Here is a 21,130-nt window from a genome sequence, read left to right as displayed (position 1 = left end):
TTTAAAAATTAAATATTCTCTTTTATTAGTTTCTACAAAAGATTAAGATAAGATTTGATATCTTTCCTTATTTGTAGATTGAAAAGAGATTTTAATTTTTAGAGATAACTTTCCTTTTGGAAATTATCCACATGTTTAGAAGAAGAATTTTAATTTATAAAATTTCCTTTTTATTAACCAATCATGAAGGGATGAAAATTATTGGAGAAATTTTTATAAATTTCTAGAAACAAATTAGGAAGTTTTAATTCTTGTGTGAATTAAATTTTCCTTGTTTTGGGGAACTAGAAGTGGTTGGCCATTATTATTAAAAGAAGAAAATTATTTTTTAATTAAAATAATTTTTCTTTTTTATGACAAAAGAATTAAGGAATTTTTTATTAAAATTTCCTTATTTGTCAAGACCAAGGATTATAAAAGAGGGGGTAGAGGTGCCTTCACGGGTGATCAACTCTATTATTCTTCTCCTCTCTTTTCCTCCTTGGTGGCCGGCCCTAGCTTCTTCCTCTTCTCTTCTTCTTATAGCCGGCGGCAACCTCTCTTGGAGCTCTTGATGGTGGCCGGTTCTAGCTAGGAGAAGAAGGAGAGAAAGGTGGTTTTGTTTCTTGCATCCCTTGGAGCTTGGTGGTGGTGGCCGGACCTCTACTTCTCTTGGAGAATTGTGGTGGCCGAAACTTGCAAGGAAGAAGAAGGTGCTTGGTGGTTCTCATCTCGGAAGATCGTTGCCCACACAACGTCCGAGGTTAGAAGAGGAATACGGTAGAAGATCAAGAAGTCTTTTTAGAAGGTATAACTAGTAATTTTTCTTTTCCGCATCATGCTAGTTATTTATGGAAATAATACTAAATACAAGAGGCATACGATTCTAGAGTTTCGAATTTGTTTTCGATATAGTGTTCTTTTGTTTTTCTTTCCCTTGTGATTTGATTGTTCTTTTCGGTTAACCTAAAGTTATTTTAGGAAATTAAATATTAGCTTTCCATAAAAGGTTTTGTCTAGTCGGTGGTGGTTGCTCCCATATCCAAGAAGGCCATGTGCCTCGCCACGTCAGTACTGGGAACCAATTATGGAAATTAATATTTAATGGAATTAATAACTTAAGGTGATTTGGGTCGAACGTGTTAAGTTCCGCAGGAGACCCAAGTCAAAACCTAAAAGAACGAATAGATTAAGTTTTGGATCAAACGTGTTAAGTTCCGCAGGCGATCCAAAATTTAATTTAAAAGAACACATGGTAGTTAGAAAAAGGTTCAGACCTTTGTACAAAATTTTTGTACAGTGGAACCTATAGGTTTTCCGAGTAGCAACCAACAATTGGTATCAGAGCTAGGGTTTCGCCTCTGTGTATTTGGTATTAGTTTAATTATGCACATGTCATACATAATTTAGGCAGGTTAATAGTAGGATGTGCTAACTTTGTGGATGCAGGATCCAACTATTATGGCTTTTAGTTATTATGTGTGTGATTGGACCCTTGGACATGTCAAGGGCATTTATATGTATGTGCATGATTGTATTAAAATACAGCAGGAGCTGTATTTAGTTTTATTAGGATTTTATTTTTGATCTAGATACATGTACATTCCTTTTATGGAATATAGGATCAAAATGTAAAATTCTATTTATGTCGCGGATCGAATCTTGCAAAGCGTGGAACCTTCTAAGGACCGAGGCGCAGTGGAACTAGGAGCAAGATGGATGCGGCAGCTAGACCTGGTGGCGGTGGCCAAATATGGCAACAGCTTGGGATGACAACACACGGAGGACAACTAGAGATAAAAGTCATAATAGTTGAAAATTAGATTTTCTATTTATTGCTTTTATATTGTCTGTGTGTGCATGTTAGTTTACAAGTTTAGTAGGCTAGCATAGTTAAAATTCCTCATTTATAAATAACTAAGTGGGAGAGGGATTTTTAAGTAAATCCCATGGTCTCCATTATTGGTTTGTAAGTGATGCAAACAAGCTTGGGCGTTGGCTCGAGTGCCTTCCTCCATAACGGATGAGCTTGTTTGCATATCACTAGAACAGACTTCCATTTTTGGATGACTATAGGAAGTTAATTAAGAGCGTGTGATCTTCCCCAACGGAAGGGGCATAATCTTATTAATGGACTTAGTGTCAAGTAATGGTATACACTTAGACACATCTAATAGTATCCTCCCCATCGGAGTCACTGCTATTATTTGTGTGACCAAATGAGACCAACTATTAATTTGTCATAAAATTAGGTTGACAAGATAATAAAATTAAAGGGTTAAAACCCCTCTTACAAATGATTGATTTTGTATATGTCCACACTAACGTGGCATACAAAATTAACGGTGTTTGAGATAATTTTATTTGTCATAAAGTTACGTTGACAAGATAGTTAATGGGTAAAACCCTGCTCTTACAAATGTTGATTTTGTATACGTCCACACTAACGTGGCATGCAAAATTCACGGTGTTTTGAGGTGTTGGTAAATTTAAATAGTATTGTTAGAGGAATCAATATTATTTTAAATTTAGAGTCTTGACCAAATATTTGATTAAAGATAGACCAACTATTAATTTTATTCGTCATAAAGTAAGGTTGACGAGATAATAAAATTAAATAATAAAATTTCCTCTTTGAATTTGTATACGTCCACACTAACGTGGCCTACAAAATTCATGGGGTTTTTTAAGGAGTTGGTCTTAACCAAATATTTTTGTGATTCTTAGGATGATGGTCAATCCCTAGCTGATATACTTTAGGATAGACTTAGTGGTCCCAATTATAATTGATTGGAAAAAGGATTTGGACATTAAGGTAGACTGTCCTCTTAGAACTAAGAACAATAGAGGTGTATTTTATTCATTAGTTGATACATGTTTAGTGGAGTTATCTACCGGTACCTGGAGTGTAGATACAAGATGCCATTAATCATGTCTGCAATTCATTGCAGGGTTCCAGGAAACCCGACAACTAAATGAAAGGTAAATCACTGTCCACATGGGCACTACTGTAAAAGTGGTAGCTATTGCAGTGGGAGATGTTTATCCTTTGATAAGAATAGAATATGGATTTTAAGTAATTGTCTTTACGTACCAAGTTTAGAAAGAACCTGATTTCAGTTTCTAAACTATTATAGATATTGTGTCTATTTTGATAACAAAGTTGTTATCAAGAAAAATAGGGAATTTATCTATTCTGGTATGATGGTTGACAATTTATAATCCAATAACTCCCACGATGCAACAAATGGAAATTAGTAACACATCTTCTAATTTTAAGATAAAGCAACCTTCGGAAATGAACCAATTATATCTTTGGCATCTAAAAGCTAGGTTATACTTGAGTAGGATTCATTGGTAGCTAATGAACTTTTGGGTTCATTGGTAGTGGAAATATTTCCAACCTGCGAGTCTTACTTGGAAGGAAAATAACCAAGAAGCTTTTAAGTCCAAGGGGTTTGGAGTCAAAGATATGTTGAAATCGGTTCATTCTGATTTGTGTGATCCTATGACTATCCAGACAAGAGGTAGTATTGAATATTTTGTCTATTTTATAGACAACTATTCAAGATACAAATAAATTTACTTAATGTACCGCAATACTAAGTACTTTGATTAGTTCAAAGAGTATAAGGTTGATGCGGAGAAATGTTAAAGTAAAAAGTCACTATGTAAGATCGTAGTGGCAAGAACCTCTTGGGAGAATTTAGGAGTCATTTATCAGAAGTAGGGATTCAATCCAAACTAACTGCACCTGGTACTCCCCAACAGAATGGTGAAGGAAAAGGAAGGTATAGGACTCTTATGGAAATAAGTAGATTGATGAGTTATTAAGAATATTATCAAAATCATTTTAAGGATATACTCTGGAAACAGGAGTGAATATAGTACCTTCTAAAGTCAGAACTCTCTACTCATATAGAATTGCTGAATAGGCGTAAGCCTATTTCGAATCATATTCGGATTCGAGAAGTCCAGCACATATGCAGAAGAGAGACAATGATAAGTTGAATAGGAATTCACTTGTTTGTGGGTTATCCTAGTAAAATGAAAGTAGGTTTATAGTCATAAAAATCAGAAGATCATTGTTAGTATCAATGACCGATTTTTAGAAAAGGACTTGTAATAAACCATGTGTCCATAAGAAAATTTGTTCTTAAGGAAATAATAAAAGGCATGTCTAATCTAGTACCAACTGTACAAGATAAGATACCACAAGGAAACTGCAACACGTATCACACACAATTACAGAAAGTGTCTTGTCGTAGTGGGAGGGTTGTTAGGCAACCTAAAAAGATTCATGTTTTGGAAGAGTTTTTGGACTCGATCCCTGGAGGACATGAACCTGATCTCTGGACATATGACTAAACACTCCAAGATAAAGATGCAACATCTTGGCAAAGAGTAATGAATAATAGAATTTGAATATATGTATTCTAATAAAATCTGGAAGCTTGTAGAATCACCAAATGGTGTAAAAGCCTTTGGGTGTAAAAAGGTCTATAATAGGAAAAGAGGGATAGAAAGGAAGGTAGTAACTTTCAAAGCAAGGCTTGATGAAAAAGAAAACTTTTTCACTGGTAGCCATGCTTAAGTCTATCCGGATTCTTTTATCTATTTGGCAAGTGGATGTCAAGACAGCATTCCTTAATGGAAGTCTTGATGAAAGCATCCATATAAAGCAACCAGAAGGGTTCATTGCAAAGGGCTAAGAGCATCTTGTGTGCAAGCTCAATCAGTCTATGGACTGAGGCAAAGCTTCAAGGTCTTGGAACATCCGGTTTATCAAAGTAATCCAGACCTATGGATTTATTGAGTAAACGGATAAGTCTTGTGTATACAAAAAAGTGTGATGGAAACGTGGTGGTATTTCTTGTACTATACGTAGATAACATTTTTGGTAGTTGGAAACAATATCAAAATGTTGTCAGAAGTAAGGGTATGGTTGTCTCGATATAAAGAATTTGGGAGAATGTATATATTTTTGAGATCAAAGTAATAAGGGATCGAAAGAAAAAATATATTTTACTTATCCCAAGCTTGATACATCAGAAAATCCTTGCTCGTTTTAAGCATGCAAAACTTCTCAAAAGGTTTCTTACCTTTTAAGCATGAAGTGTCTTTATCTAAAGAGATGTCTCCGATGACATCAAAGGAGATTGAGGACATTTAGACAGTTCTTTATGCTTCGGCAGTTAGACAACCTAATGTATGCTATGCACGAGATCAGAAATCTGTTTTGCCAAGGGCATAGTTAGCAGATATCAAAGTAACCCTAGACAAGGACATTGGACTGCAGTAAAGCATATATTAAAGTACCTTAGAGGCGCTAGATATTATATGCTAGCTTACAAGGTAGTTAATTTGGTCCCTGTGGGTTACACGGATTTAGACTTCCAATCAGATAGGGATAATAATAAGTCGACCTCGGGGTTTTGTGTTTACTTTAGGAGGAAAAGTCATAACTATGGAAGAGTGATAAGCATAGGTGTTTTTCTGGACTCCACCATAGAAGCTGAGTATATGGCAAGCCTCAGAGGTAGCCATAAAAGCTGAATGACTTAATTACCTCAACATAGACTTAGATAAGATTTCTAGTTTGTCCAAAGATTATTACAATTTATTGTAATAATAATGGTGCAGTAACAAACTCGAAGAAACCATGAGTCTATAAGGCAAGTAAACACAATAGAGCGCAAGTACTACCCAATACAGAAATTGTATAACGAGGAGAAGTTGTTGCCGCCTAGATTGCATCAGATGATAACCTAAGGTCCTTAAGGCAAGAGTTTTTTGAAAGGCATGGGAATCAGATGTATGGCAGCAGATATGACAGCTTAGTCTTTTAGTATAAGTGGGAGATTGTTAGAGTGGATACTAAAAGCCTAGCTTTTGGTATAAATATTTATCTAGAAATAAGAATCACATTGGTCAAATGTCTACATTTATGATAAATGTAGTTGCTCAATTAATTTATATTGTAGATAACATGGTGTGTGGTGTCACACACAGAAGATCATGTTATTGGTTCCTTATAAATTATAAACAGTAGCTCACGACCAAGATGGAAAGGAACAAACCATTGGAAGGTCTAGTGTAATTAGGTATTAGTTTGTCTTAACTATATAATTACACTAGTACACTTAGAGTGTATTGAGTACGACCATTTGAGGTCGTTCCTTTTATACTGACTTTATGAAGGAACAAAGACCTCAGTTATTATGGAAGTGTGTGCTCTTAATCCTAATATAATAACAAGCACATATATTTGATATTTATTTCTTTAATTTATCAATGGGTGAGATTTAGTTCGATGAATCAATAAGCCCGATAAGTTGGGAAATGATATCACTTATAGTGTGCATTGTTGATTATAGAAGGAAACTGTGTCCTAGTGATCTAGGTTGAGAATGTCCTCAAGAGGAGCTCATAAGGATTGTCATGTTAAACCCTGCAGGTGGACTTAGTCCGACATGACGATAAGGTTGAGTGGTACTACTCTTGGACAAAGATATTAATTAAATGAGTTGTCAGTAACTCGCTTAATTAGTGGACATTTGACATCTTAAACACAGGGAGACTAACACACTCATAATAAGAAGGAGCCCAAAATGTAATTTGGGATTGGTGCGGTAGTTCAATAATAGTTCTTTAGCGGAATGAATTATTATTGATGGAATTAAGTTGTGTGTTCGGGCGAACACGGGAAGCTTAATTTCATCGGAGACCAAACCAATTCCTCCTCTCGGTCCCTATCGTAGCCTGTTGTATATAGAGATTTATACCACCACATACCACCTTCTTACCCAACCAATAGGGGCCAGCCAAGCTAAGGGCCCGCCAAGCCTAAAGGTTGGCCTTAAGGTGGCCGACCAATAGCTTGGAGCCCAAGTTTGGGTGGCCGGCCACATCATATTAAAAGGATTTTTATTAAAATTATTTCTTATGTGGATATCATAGTTTTAAAAGAGAGTTTAAAAATTAAATCTTTCCTTTTAAAGCTTTCTACAAAAGATTAAGAAAAGATTTGAAATCTTTCCTTATTTGTAGATTGAATGGAGATTTTATTTAAAAAAAAAAAACTTTCATTTTTGACCATGATAATAATTTAAAAGAGAAGTTTAAAAATTAAATATTCTCTTTTATTAGTTTCTACAAAAAATTAAGAAAAGATTTGATATCTTTCCTTATTTGTAGATTGAAAAGAGATTTTAATTTTTAGAGATAACTTTCCTTTTGGAAATTATCCACTTGTTTAGAAGAAGAATTTTAATTTATAAAATTTCTTTTTTATTAACCAATCATGAAGGGATGAAAATTATTGGAGAAATTTTTATAAATTTCTAGAAACAAATTAGGAAGTTTTAATTCTTGTGTGAATTAAATTTTCCTTGTTTTGGGGAACTAGAAGTGGCCGGCCATTATTATTAAAAGAAGAAAATTGTTTTTTAATTAATATAATTTTTCTTTTTTATGACAAAAGAATTAAGGAATTTTTTATTAAAATTTCCTTATTTGTCAAGACCAAGGATTATAAAAGAGGGGGTAGAGGTGCCTTCACGGGTGATCAACTCTATTATTCTTCTCCTCTCTTTTCCTCCTTGGTGGCCGGCCCTAGCTTCTTCCTCTTCTCTTCTTCTTATGGCCGGCGGCAACCTCTCTTGGAGCTCTTGATGGTGGCTGGTTCTAGCTAGGAGAAGAAGGAGAGAAAGGTGGTTTTGTTTCTTGCATCCCTTGGAGCTTGGTGGTGGTGGCCGGACCTCTACTTCTCTTGGAGAATTGTGGTGGCCGAAACTTGCAAGGAAGAAGAAGGTGCTTGGTGGTTCTCATCTCGGAAGATCGTTGCCCACACAACATCCGAGGTTAGAAGAGGAATACGGTAGAAGATCAAGAGGTCTTTTTAGAAGGTATAACTAGTAATTTTTCCTTTCCGCATCATGCTAGTTATTTATGGAAATAATACTAAATACAAGAGGCATACGATTCTAGAGTTTCGAATTTGTTTTCGATATAGTGTTCTTTTGTTTTTCTTTCCCTTGTGATTTGATTGTTCTTTTCGGTTAACCTAAAGTTATTTTAGGAAATTAAATATTAGCTTTCCATAAAAGGTTTTGTCTAGTCGGTGGTGGTTGCTCCCATATCCAAGAAGGCCATGTGCCTCGCCACGTCAGTACTGGGAACCAATTATGGAAATTAATATTTAATGGAATTAATAACTTAAGGTGATTTGGGTCGAACGTGTTAAGTTCCGCAGGAGACCCAAGTCAAAACCTAAAAGAACGAATAGATTAAGTTTTGGATCAAACGTGTTAAGTTCCGCAGGCGATCCAAAATTTAATTTAAAAGAACACATGGTAACTAGGAAAAGGTTCAGACCTTTGTACAAAATTTTTGTACAGTGGAACCTCTAGGTTTTTCGAGTAGCAACCAACAAGGGGAACTAGGATGGTATTCCGAGTAGCAACCAAGAATTGGTATCAAAGCTAGGTTATACCTCTGTGTGTTTGGTTTTTGTTTAATTATGCACATGTTATACATATTTTAGGCAGGATAATAGTAGGATGTGCAAATAGATTAACTCTGTGGTTGTAGGCTCCAACTATTATGGCCTATTGTGATTGTGTGTAATTGGACCCTCGGACATGTCGAGGGCATTTTATGTGTGTGCATGATTATATTTATTAAATGCAGCAGGAGCTGTATTAGTTTTAGGATTTTACATTTTGTTTGATCTAGACTTTATGTACATTCCTTTGTGGAATATCAGATCGAAATATGTAAAATTTTATTTTTGTCGCGGATCGTATCCTTGCAAGGCGTGGTGCTATTTGAGGACCAGAGGTGTAGCAGAAAAGGAAGCTTGATGGACGCGACGTCATGAGCCCTAGTGCTGGCGGCTAGTTTTGACGACTGCTAGGGCTGGCAGCACACGGAGGACAGTGATGGAAGAGGCCATAATAGTTGGATTTTTTGCCATATTTATTGCTTTTATTTTCTGTGATGTGTGTGTGCATGTTAAAATCCTCATCTCAAATAACTAAGTGAGAGAGGTATTTATAAATAAATTCCACAGTCTCCATTACTGGTTTGTAAGTGATGCAAACAAACTTGCCCGTTGGCTCTGAGTGCCTTCCTCCACATCGGATGAGTTTGTTTGCAGATCACTAGATCAAACTTCCTTTATGGATGATTATAGGAAATTATTTAGGAATACGTGATATTCTCCATTTGAAGGGGTGCAATCCTATTTAATGGACTAAATATCATGTAATGGTAAGCACTTAGGCGCATTTAATAGTATCCTCCCCATCGGAGTTACTGCTATTATTTGTGTGACCAAAGGAATACCAACTATTAATTTTATTTGTCATAAAGTTAGGTTGACAATAATAAAATTAATGGGTAAAACCTCCTCTTACAAATGTTTGAATTTGTATACATCCACACTATCGTGGCATATAAAATTCATGGTGGTTTGAGATGTTGGTGAATTTAAATGATATTGTTTGAGGAATCAATATCATTCTAAATTCTGAAGTTTTGACCAAAACTTATTTTGTGATTCTTAGGTTGACTTTCAACCCACTTGCTATTATTCGGAAAGAGAACAAACTTATTGGTCCAAATTACATAGATTGGAAAAGAAACCTGGACATTGTCATAACTGCTGAAGGCTATAAGTTTGTACTATTAGAGGTCTACCCTAATGAGCCTAATAGTGATTCTAGTGAAGAGGAGATTGAGTATCATAAGAAATGGGTCAAGGCAGATGAAATAGCGCGGTGTTACATTTTGGCTTATATATCAAATGTGTTGCAACATCAGCATTAGTCCATGCCTAATGCCTATAACATGATGTGCAATTTCAAGGAACTCTTCAGACACCAAAATCGGGTTGCTAGGCAAGAGGCTATGTGAAACTTAATGACACCCACCATGTGAGAGGGAACACCCGTAAGGGATCATATCCTCAAAATGATGGCTTACTTGAACGAGATACAAATCCTTGGAGCAGAAATCGATGGGGAACCCCAGGTCGATGTTATTCTCCAAACGCTACCCAAAAATTTTGAGCAGTTCAGCTTGAACTACAATATGAATAAAAGGATTTATTCATAGGCAGAACTAATGACAGAACTTTAGGCAGAAGAAGGGCTATTTCATCATAATTCTCAAATTAATTTGGCTGAAAATGTTTCTACTTCTAAGTTGAAAGGCAAGAAAAAGAAGAAGCAACAAGCTGGCTCAGTAAAGAAAGTGAATCGATCTCTAGGTACTATACTAAAAGCAGTAGTGAAGAAGCCGAACGGTAAGTGCTTCATTTGCAAACAGTTTGGACATTGGAAGGCGGGCTGTCCTCGTAGGAAAGAAAACAATAAATGTATATCTTATTCTCTAATAGTTGAAACATGTTTATCGGTGTTATCTACCAGTACCTGGTGTGTAGATACAGGAGCCACTAATCATGTCTGCAATTCATTGCAGGGGTTCCAGGAAACCCGACAACTGTATGAAGGAGAGATAACCGTCTACATGGGCAATGCTACGAAAGTGGTGGCTGTTGTAGTGGGAGATATTTACTTATCATTTGATAGGAATAGAACTTTAATTTTGAGAAATTGTATTTATATACCAAGTTTTAGAAAGAATTTAATTTCAATTTCTAAACTATTTTTGGATGGATATATTGTTTCTTTTGATGACAAAGTGGTTATCAAGAAAAATAGGGTAGTTATCTGTTCTGGTACATTAGTTGGCAATTTATATATCTAAATCCAATAGCTCCCACAAAGCAACAAATGGAAATTAATAACACATCCTCTAATTCTAATAAGAGAAAGAAACCTTCAAAAATGAACCAAACATATATTTGGCATCTAAGACTTGGTCATATTAACTTGAGTTGGATTCAAAGGCTAATCGCCAATGGACTCTTGGGTTCATTAGTGTTGGAAAACTTTCCAACCTGCGAATCTTGCTTGGAAGGAAAAATGACCAAGAGACCTTTTAAGGCCAAGGGGTATAGAGCAAAAGATGTGTTGGAATTGGTTCATTCTGATTTGTGTGGACCTTTGACTATCCAGGCGAGAGGTGGTTTCGAATATTTTATCTCTTTTATGGATGACTATTCGAGATATGGGTACATTTACTTGATGTACCGCAAGTCTGAGTGCTTTGATAAGTTCAAAGAGTACAAGGCTGATGTGGAGAAACGTCACGGTAAAAGTATCAAGACACTACGGTCTGATCATGGTGGCGAGTACCTCTCAGGAGAGTTTAGGAATTACTTATCAGAGGTTGGGATTCAATCCCAATTGTCTGCACCTGGTACACCCCAACAGAATGGTGTGGCAGAATGAAGGAATAGGACTCTTATGGAAATGGGTAGATCGATGATGAGTTATTCAGAATTACCAAATTCATTCTGGGGATTTGGTTTAGAAATGGCAGTGTACATTCTGAAATTGGTAACTTCTAAATCAGTACCCTCTACTCCTATAGAATTGTGAAATGGGCGTAAGGCTAGTTTGAGTCGTATTTAGATTTGGGGTAGTCCAGCACATGTGCTGAAGGGAGATGCTAATAAGTTAGAATCTCGTACAGAAGTTCTCCTGTTTATAGGTTTGTTTTATAGTCCTAAATATCAGACGGTCATTGTTAGCACTAATGTCCGATTTTTAGAAGAGGACTATATAATAAACCACAAGCCCATGAGTGAAATTGTTCTAGAAGAAATAAGAGAGGGCACGTCTACTTTAGTACCAACAGTGCAAGATGAAATATCAGAAGAAACTAAGAAACTGCAACACGTATCACAAATGATACACAACTGCAGACAGTGCCTCATCATAGTGGGAGGGTTGTTAGGCAACCTAAAAGATTCATATTTTTGGAAAAGTCTTCAGACTTGATCCCAGGTAAACATGAACCTGATCCCCGAACATATGACGAAGCACTTCAAGATAAAAATGCAACATCTTGGCAAAAAGTAATGAATTCAGAAATAGAATCTATGTATTCTAACAAAGTATGGGAGCTAGTAGAACCATCAAATGGTGTAAAAGCTATTGAATGTAAATGGATCTACAAAAGAAAAAGAGGGGCAGACGGGAAGGTGGAAACCTTTAAAGCAAGGCTTGTTGCGAAGGGGTATACTCAGAAAGAGAGAATCGATTATGAGGAAACCTTTTCACCAGTAGCCATGCTCTTTTATCTATTGTTGCTCATATGGATTATGAGATTTGGCAAATGGATATCAAGACAACTTTTATTAATGGAAGTCTTGAAGAAAACATCCATATGAAGCAACCAAAGGGGTTTATTGCAAAGGGCAAAGAGCATCTTGTATGTAAGCTCAATCGATCTATTTATGGACTGAAGCAATCTTCAAGATCTTGGAACATCCGGTTTAATGAAATAATTCAGTCTTATGGATTTATTCAGTGTCCGGATGAGTCTTGTGTATACAAGAAGTGTGACGGAAACGTGGTGGTATTTCTTGTATTATACGTAGATGACATTTTGATAGTTGCCAACAATGTCAAAGTGTTGTCAGAAGTAAGGGTATGGTTGTCCAAGCAATTCGATATGAAGGACTTGGGAGAATGCGGACATATTCTCGGGATCAAAGTAATAAGGGATCGCAAGAAAAGAATGGTGTGCTTATCCCAAGCTTCATATGTCGATACTATCCTAGCTCGTTTTAACATGCAAGACTCCAAGAAAGGATTTCTAACTTTTCTGCATGGAGTATCTTTATCTAAAGAGATGTCTCTAAGACATCAAAAGAGATAGAGAAAATGAAGGCAGTTCCTTATGCTTCAGCTGTAGGAAGCCTAATGTATGCAATGTAATGCACGAGACCGGATATCTGTTTTACCGTGGGCATGGTTAGCAGATATCAAAGTAATCCAGGACAAGGACATTGGACTGCCGTAAAGCATATATTAAAGTACCTGAGAAGGACTAGAGATTATATGTTGGATTACCAAGCAGATGATTTACTCCCTGTGGGTTACACGGATTCTGACTTCCAATCAGATAGGGACAATATTAAGTCTTGTTAGAGTGTATACTAATAACCTAGCTTTTGTATAAACATTTATTTAGAAATAAGAATCACATTGGTCAAGTATCTACATTTATATATACTAAGTGTAGTCGTTCAATTAATTTATATTGTAGATAACACGGTGTGTGGTGTCACACACAGAAGATCATGTTATCAGTTTTTTATAAATTATAAATAGTTGCTCACAACTAAGATGGAAAGGAACAACCCATTGGAATAGTCATAGTGTAATTAGGTATTAGTTTATCTTGACTAATAAATTACACTAAGTACACTCCAAGTGTAAGGTAAGTTCTTTTTGTACTGACTTGATAGAAGAATAATACCTTAGTTATTATGGAAGTGTGTGCTCTTAATCCTAATATAATAACAAGAATATATATTTAATATTTATTTCTTTGACTTATCAAAGGGTGAGATTTAGCTCGATAAATCAAAATGCCCGATAAGTTGGGAAATTATGTTACTTATAGTGTGTCTTGTTGATTATAGAAGGAAACTGTGTCCTAGTAATCTAGGTTGATAATGTCCCCAAGAGGAGCTCATAAAGATTGTCATGTTAAACCCTGCAGGTGGACTTAGTCCGATATGACGATAAGGTTGAGTGGTACTACTCTTGGACTAAGACATTAATTAAAATGAGTTGTAAGTAACTCAATTAATTAGTGGACATCCAACATCTAAAACACAGGGAGACTAACACACTCATAATAAGAAGGAGCCCAAAATGTAATTTGGGATTGGTGTGGTAGTTCAATAGTAATTCTTTAGTGATATGAATTATTATTGATGAAATTAAGTTGTGTGTTTGGGGCGAACATGGGAAGCTTATTTTCATTGGGAGACCAAAACCAATTCCTCCTCTCGGTCCCTATCGCAGCCTCTTGTACATAGAGAATTATAACCACCTATACCCACCTTCTAACCTACTCTTTAGTGGCCGGCCAAGCTAGCTTGGAACCCAAGCTAGGGTCGGCCAAGACCCAAGGATTGAGCCAAGCTTAGTAGCCGGCCCTAGCTTGGAGTCCAAGCTAGGTGTGGCCGGCCACATATAATATAAAAGGGTTTTTATTTAAATTTTTTCTTATGTGGAGAGTTTAAAATTTAAATCTTTTCTTTTATAGATTTTTACAAAAGATTAAGAAAATATTTGAAATCTTTCCTTTTTTGTAGATTGAAAAGTGGATTTTAATTTTTAGAAAACTTTCCTTTTTTGTAACTGATATGGGTTAGGTGTCACGCCCCCAAGGGAGTCCCTGCCAGACAAAAATCCGGCAGCATCTCCCCTGTACCGGTGACAATATGAAGCATCACTACAAACAAAATATACATCAGCCACATGCGGCTGGAATAATTATATACACAACCACGCAGTTATAATAACAGCCCACACGACTGGAATGAAACAATCACAACCACGCAGTTATATATAAAACAGCCCACACGGCTGTACTAAAAACCAACACAGCGGAAAAACGAAAACGGAAAGCCCAATACAACACAATCAACAAACTGCTAGCCGGCTAGGCTTTATACAACAACCACAACAACAAATACAACAACCCACCAAATACAACAAATACAAATAAAACATATACAAAACTAAAAACGACCTTCGGATGTGATGTAGGACCCGGCAGACAGGATACTCCGAGCGACACTCCAACCATCTACCTGAAAACATAAAGATATATATGCGGTGGTGAGTATAGGTAACTCAGCGGGTAATAGATAAGATAGTGCATGGTCCATAAACAACATGGAGATCACAAGTATACAGTCTCAGTAGGGAATAAAGAACATGATCATACTATCATAATCAATGCACCTAAACATAACTGACATAATAACATGACATATAAACTGTACAAACCACAACTAACATAATGACAGATACATAGCTAATCTGGAATCAACACATGGTACAATGATCAGTAAACTCACCGGATCTGCAACAGACGTACCCATGACACCTGTGCAATATAAATACAACTGCATATACATGTAAAATAAATGACATGTATGCAGCATGACAACCATATGCAACAACCATAGCTCAATCAAATGCAAGAAATCACAATCACATGCAACTAGTATCTACTAGGCATGTATGCAGATATATCCCCCCAGATGCACCGCGCATCATATGCAAAAGTGCATGCATGCTCCATGGTCACCCCGGCCACCTCTCCAGACACCACGACCCCTGTATGGCCGAGCGGCTTGGGTCTGTGACGACTGTACTACCCTCTAACCCATTATATAGTGGTCGAGGCGGACAATCCATTAGTAACTATCTAGCTACATAGTATCAGGGTCCCTAACTGCTCACAACGCCGGATCTCACAAAAACCTCGTGACCGGGTGGCACGACAGGACTAGCAGCAACTGCTCCAGCTACCACTACCCATGAGTGGCCTAGTGTGCGGTGCTATTCCCAAACCAATTGATGACTCTCTCAACCACAAGGGAGATAATGGTCATCAGATGCAATGAATGATGAACATGATATATTTATATATAATCATCATCCATGCAACAACCCCAAACCTCATAAATACCTCCCACAAGAGCATAATCGTCATGATACCTCCACGTATCCCACCAAACATATGTACCCACTACACATGTATAATCAACCAATAATCTCCAATAATCCCACCAGACACATGTACACAAAAATATAAGTACAATCAACATGTATCCTCCAGTAAAAACACAACAGACAGGTGTATATACCCCAAACATACAATTAACACAACTCCACCAAAAGTACATGACAAATACGTATGTACACACCACATGTAAATGCACGGTCAACGAGATGACTCCTATAACACATACCCACCTATGTACAGTCCACATCATATACCCAATCAGCATGGTAATACCAACAACCCGACAATCCCTACAAGACATACTCTACACGTGTAATCACAACAGAGTAGATATCAAGAGTGGAGACTGTATATCAATTAAATAGATCATCACAAGGGTCAAGCATAAGTATCATGCAGGAAAAACAGGAACCGGTCATGATATAAGATAAAGCAGCCTAATTCATCCAATAAAAACCATGCACTAAGTTTCAAAGAAACTATAAAGAGGACAAGGAAGAAATACCCGCCTTAAGATGTAGATCGTGCCAAGTAATCCCGCATCGAGACGCTAGTCCCGAATCAAAGTCCTGCAGCAATCAATATGTTTATATTTTATTTAGCTAAATTCATATTGAATTAAATAGCTAAATAAAAACCCTAACCCAATAGGATCACTCCAATCAAAACTGATCTCTGACTAATCTTCCAAATCAACACATTATTTAATTCCAATAACAAATCCATCTCTTAAATACCAATCCACCATATAATGATATCCACCCACAATAACCTATCATAAAATTAAATCTCCATCACAAATCCACAACAACCTAACATCATCATCAACAACCAATTCATCAACAAAATGCACACTAATCTCCTAACACACAAATGAATCAATCCTATCTCACAAATAACACATCTTAAATCCAACTCACATAACTCATTATCATCAAACACTAATCTAAACTCATCATAAATCCTTTTAAATCCACTAATCAGTTCAAGATTCAATCCAAATCAATATATCACAGCCGAATTCCAATTCCCTAACCATGAATCAACCTCACATAATTTTTCCATTTCAACTAATCAAATTCATAACCAATGCAACCAGCATCCCCTAATATCCTCAAACATAGACATGTAATTAATCTTCAAAAACTCACCTAAAACCAGATGAATTGCTGTTGACCCACAATTGAAGAGCTGAAGTGGTATCCTGCTGGAAACTCATGGACGAACCCCTAGTAAACCCGCTGCCCCCTTCATTCCAACCTCCTAATCCATGGAAAACACTCCACATTAGAAATCAAGATTAATTATTGATCAATAATCTTCTTAATCCAGAGATCATACCTTAAATCAAACTCTTGATCTTACTGGAATAGTAGAGGTTCGCACTGTGATACCTGGCTACCATCGAGCTATCCTAGCAAAGAGGCGACGAAATCAGGTGGAGGAATGAGAGATCAAATGGCGGTCGGGTAATACTCACAGCAGGATCAAACCGAGAAGGAGAAAACAACATCGAATTGAAGCTAGGGTTGGTTTTCCTTCTTGATTAGAGCCACCCGCAATGCCCTAGACGCCGAGCAGATGCTGATCATGCATAAGAATGGCCAAGGAGACGACCGCTCAACCAGAGACGGCCGATTCCCGTTGAGATCCGATGACCTTTACCCTCCGATGATGCGACGACGTCGGGATCGCAGGTGGAGTAGGCTCCCCCGTCGGCGATCTAGAGCAGAGCCACCAGAGAGAGGAAAGAAAGAGAGGGCGTTGGTAGAGCACGCGGAGGGAAGGACTACCACCGGCGGTGAACTCGCGGTGGCCGGCGATCGGACGAGGTGGAATCGCCGGAGAAGGAATGGGGAATTCGGCGTCGATCGGGAAAGAGAGGAAGAAAGGTTCGGGTCGGGTGGATCGGCGTTTGGGGGAGAAAGGAAAAATAAAGGAAAAGAATTTATAATTTAAAACTTTTCCTCACTTAAATGGGTACCGCAAACAGGCTTCCACCTAGCCCACTGAATCATCCCCTCAAAACGAGTCATAAGGACTCCATTTAAATCCCGAAAAATTTCTAAAAATCCTAGAAAAATCCAATAAGATTTTTCGTCCAATAACATTTATTATTTAATTTTACGGTATCTTACATTCTCCCCCACTAATAAAAATTTGGTACCCAAATTTACTGGTCAACTTAGAGACCCTCCTCCGAAGTAACTACCAATCAACATACTCATATGTCAGTCATCCAAGTATCATAAACAAATCTCCAACCCTAGTATCATAAACATATCTCTAAACATGATAATCCTCCTCCAAGTGACTAGCGACAACTCTGTGAGCTATGAACTCACCCTACTCCCGCTACTCCCACTCTCCAATCTAGCTAACTGTGGATAAATCAAACACCTCTAGAATCCAAAATCCACTATCAATAAATCCTCCAACACCTGTATAGAGCGCTCAAACTATCCATCAGTCTGAGATGAAAATCTATACCAAAGTGCAACTCCTAATCCAAAGTCTGCTGTAACCATAATCAAAACCATGACATGAAATCACTGATCTCCATCCAAAACAATACTCTGAGATTCATCATCCAGTCCAGTAATCCCTCTAGAGTATTATCCTACTACTCAATCCAAAAGAATCTATCCTACAAATCAATAGCTAGGGTGCACAGTCGTCACTAATAACGATTACCCAAACCATCATATCCTCTCCATGTCCAAGATAATCCCACAACAGAATCCGTCATAACATGCTCCCAACTCCACTCTAGTATCTAAATCAACGGATACAATCCTGCTAATCTCCGATGTTCAGCCTCTACCGGCTGACATTCTAGACATCAAGTTACAAAATCCGCAATGTCTTTCTTCACATCGTTCCACCAATAAGAATGCTTCAAATCTCTATACATCGGGTGTCACCCGAATGTATTACAAATTCAAATCAATGTGTTTCTTACAGTAACTCCTTCCGGATAAGAAGTGACTCGGGAACACACATGATCTCTCACGAAGATAAAGAATCTAATTCTCATTACACGAGAATTCTAACTACTCTGCTCATGTTATATCGAAACTGGACCAAACCCCAGGTACGATGCATCTGTGTAGAGTGTAAATCCGTCTACACTAGAAAGCATCGCTAAGACAGGTGCAACTATCTAAACTGACATCGCAGACATCTATCCAGGAAAATTCCATACCCCTCCTAGATAGTCCCGTCAACGACACAAATACTGGAGAAAACCCTCAACTAATCTCCGATAATATCCATCCAGACCATGCAAGGAACAGCGAATCTCCGGTATAGACTACGCCTACTCTCAACTGGTAATAGCCTATATTTCCTGTACATCCACTAATATCCCTCTACTAAACACAACGTGTCCCAAAAACTCGTAATAGACAATCACAATACGTACTACTAACTTCACATATAGATGTTTCCGTCGAAACATCTCTAGCACTATGCGAAGCTAATGTACGTGATCCAACTCGGATCGAAAATAGATCACAACATCGTCAATGGAGACAATGAAAACTGATCTAAACACCCTCATAATACCAAATACATCGAGTCCATGAAAATAAGATGTCTAGGGTATTGTAAGCCTAAACGATAAAATCATAGACTCATAATATCCGTACAACAAGTACACTCAACCGTAAGATCTCCAACAGCAAACCTATGATCGAATCACCAACCACAATCGTCAAATCCATAAATATCACAGACATACCACACTCCATGTCACTAATCAACATCAAACTCCAAATAATAGATCATCAAACTAAACATCCACCAATAGATCATCAAAAGACAACATATCACCACACCTGATCTCCCAATATTCACCAATCTCCACTCATCCTCTACACCAATCAATCATACCGGATAGTCTCTTAAACAAAGATGGAGAAAAAGGAAAGTATCCAACCTTCAACACTCACTACCAACAAACTAAGTGTATCCAAAAAGTCTGACAAATCTCATCATCTCATCCTTTCTAGTAATCAAATATCCACAGTAAAGGAAGGTCAATCCTAAGTCAAAGGGTCACACAACCTCTTGACTAAAAGTCTACCCATCAAGAGAGTATCTCCACCACCCTCATAATCAACCTATATATGTCCCTCGACAAATATCGATAAAAGGTCAAACCCTCTAATTTGAGATATAGACTACAAGATCTGGTAAAATGATCATGTGGTCAAGGTCATGAGCTACCTCATAGAGACAATGTTAGTTGAGTCGTCTAACCATTGTCTTGTACCCCATCATACTGTGATTGCTCCACCCTGAGGCTCAGCAACCTCCACTATCGAGCAATGAACACAAGGATAGAGGAACGCTACAACTAAACAACTAATCAAAATATCTGTCAATCGACGCTCTACCCCTTGAAGATCATCATATCCAAATGTACTCTCGAAGTTATACCCTTGTAACGGTTGTATCTCAAAGTGTTAAGCACGTAGCTTTACACTTTTCTACACTGTGCGGTATCCTATCTGAATGTACCTTCTTAGCCCCCAACCAGGTACAGACAATCCATAGTCAAAGCCCTCATGGAATAGGATACATCGATCCTCTATAGCTGACTAAGCCAATAATGGTATATGGCCAATTCAGTCCTTTCTACACCGGTACAAGTCAAAATATCTAACCAAGTATAAACATCCCAAAGATAGGAATCTCTAAAAATAGAGTAAGTCAGTCCCCTACTGGTCGGGCCAACAAAATAAATCGATCAACACTATCTGATCCAACAAGAGTAAATCAATCATCCACTACCGAAACTAAGGTAAATCGATACCCAACTACAAATGTCAACCAGGGTAAATCGGTCCTCTATAGACCTAACCAAAAAGAATCTAAAATAATCCTCTACTAACCGAACTAACAGGAGCACAAAGCCAACTAAGGTAAGTCAAAACATAATTACACAAGTCAACCAAGTAAATCAATCATAGACTAACTGAAGACACAGGAGTAAACCGACACTCTACCAACAGAGTCAACATGAGTATATAGATATCCTTCACTATCCAGCTAATAATAACAGGGACTGGTATGTGACTCTAAATCTCAACCAACTAGTAGTAGCAGTAACTAACACAAATGGTAGTATGATATAACAAATTCCTTGAGACTGTAATCCTTGATCTCCATTAGGTCAACCATGATCAGTGATTGACCCAACAAATGAAATGCATGATACAATCAACTAGGCAAGTACTAACAAGAGAACACTAACACACATCATAACTATATGGGGGCAACAATACATACACCAACAGAAATGCATGATAACAATATGCAAACATACCTCCTATAGCCTGGAGATGTCCTGCTGCTGCCTGGTCCCAAAACCCGAAAAGTCACATCAAGAAAATCGAATCACGAAGTCCAAAAACATGAATAACAGGCATCAAACCTAGCTCTAATACCAAAAATT

At 37.4% G+C, this 21,130-nt stretch overlaps 1 protein-coding gene across 1 annotated transcript in view; it reads right to left on the bottom strand.

Annotated features, from left to right (window-relative positions):
- The window catches only part of LOC122031393 (cytochrome P450 71A1-like), a 36,583-nt gene extending 19,509 nt beyond the window's left edge, over positions 1-17,074 (bottom strand). Inside the window, exons 1-2 of the mRNA XM_042590509.1 lie at positions 17,035-17,074; positions 16,821-16,932 (exon numbers count right to left, since the gene is read on the bottom strand). Coding sequence (XP_042446443.1) covers positions 16,821-16,932; positions 17,035-17,074 — 152 coding nt within the window. The remainder of the gene's footprint in view (positions 1-16,820; positions 16,933-17,034) is intronic.
- Between the last annotated feature and the right edge of the window lie 4,056 nt (positions 17,075-21,130).

The sequence above is a fragment of the Zingiber officinale genome, chromosome 11A (assembly GCF_018446385.1).
Source record: "Zingiber officinale cultivar Zhangliang chromosome 11A, Zo_v1.1, whole genome shotgun sequence".
NCBI classification, from domain to species: Eukaryota; Viridiplantae; Streptophyta; class Magnoliopsida; order Zingiberales; family Zingiberaceae; genus Zingiber; species Zingiber officinale.
This window is presented reverse-complemented; position numbering and strand designations above follow the sequence as displayed.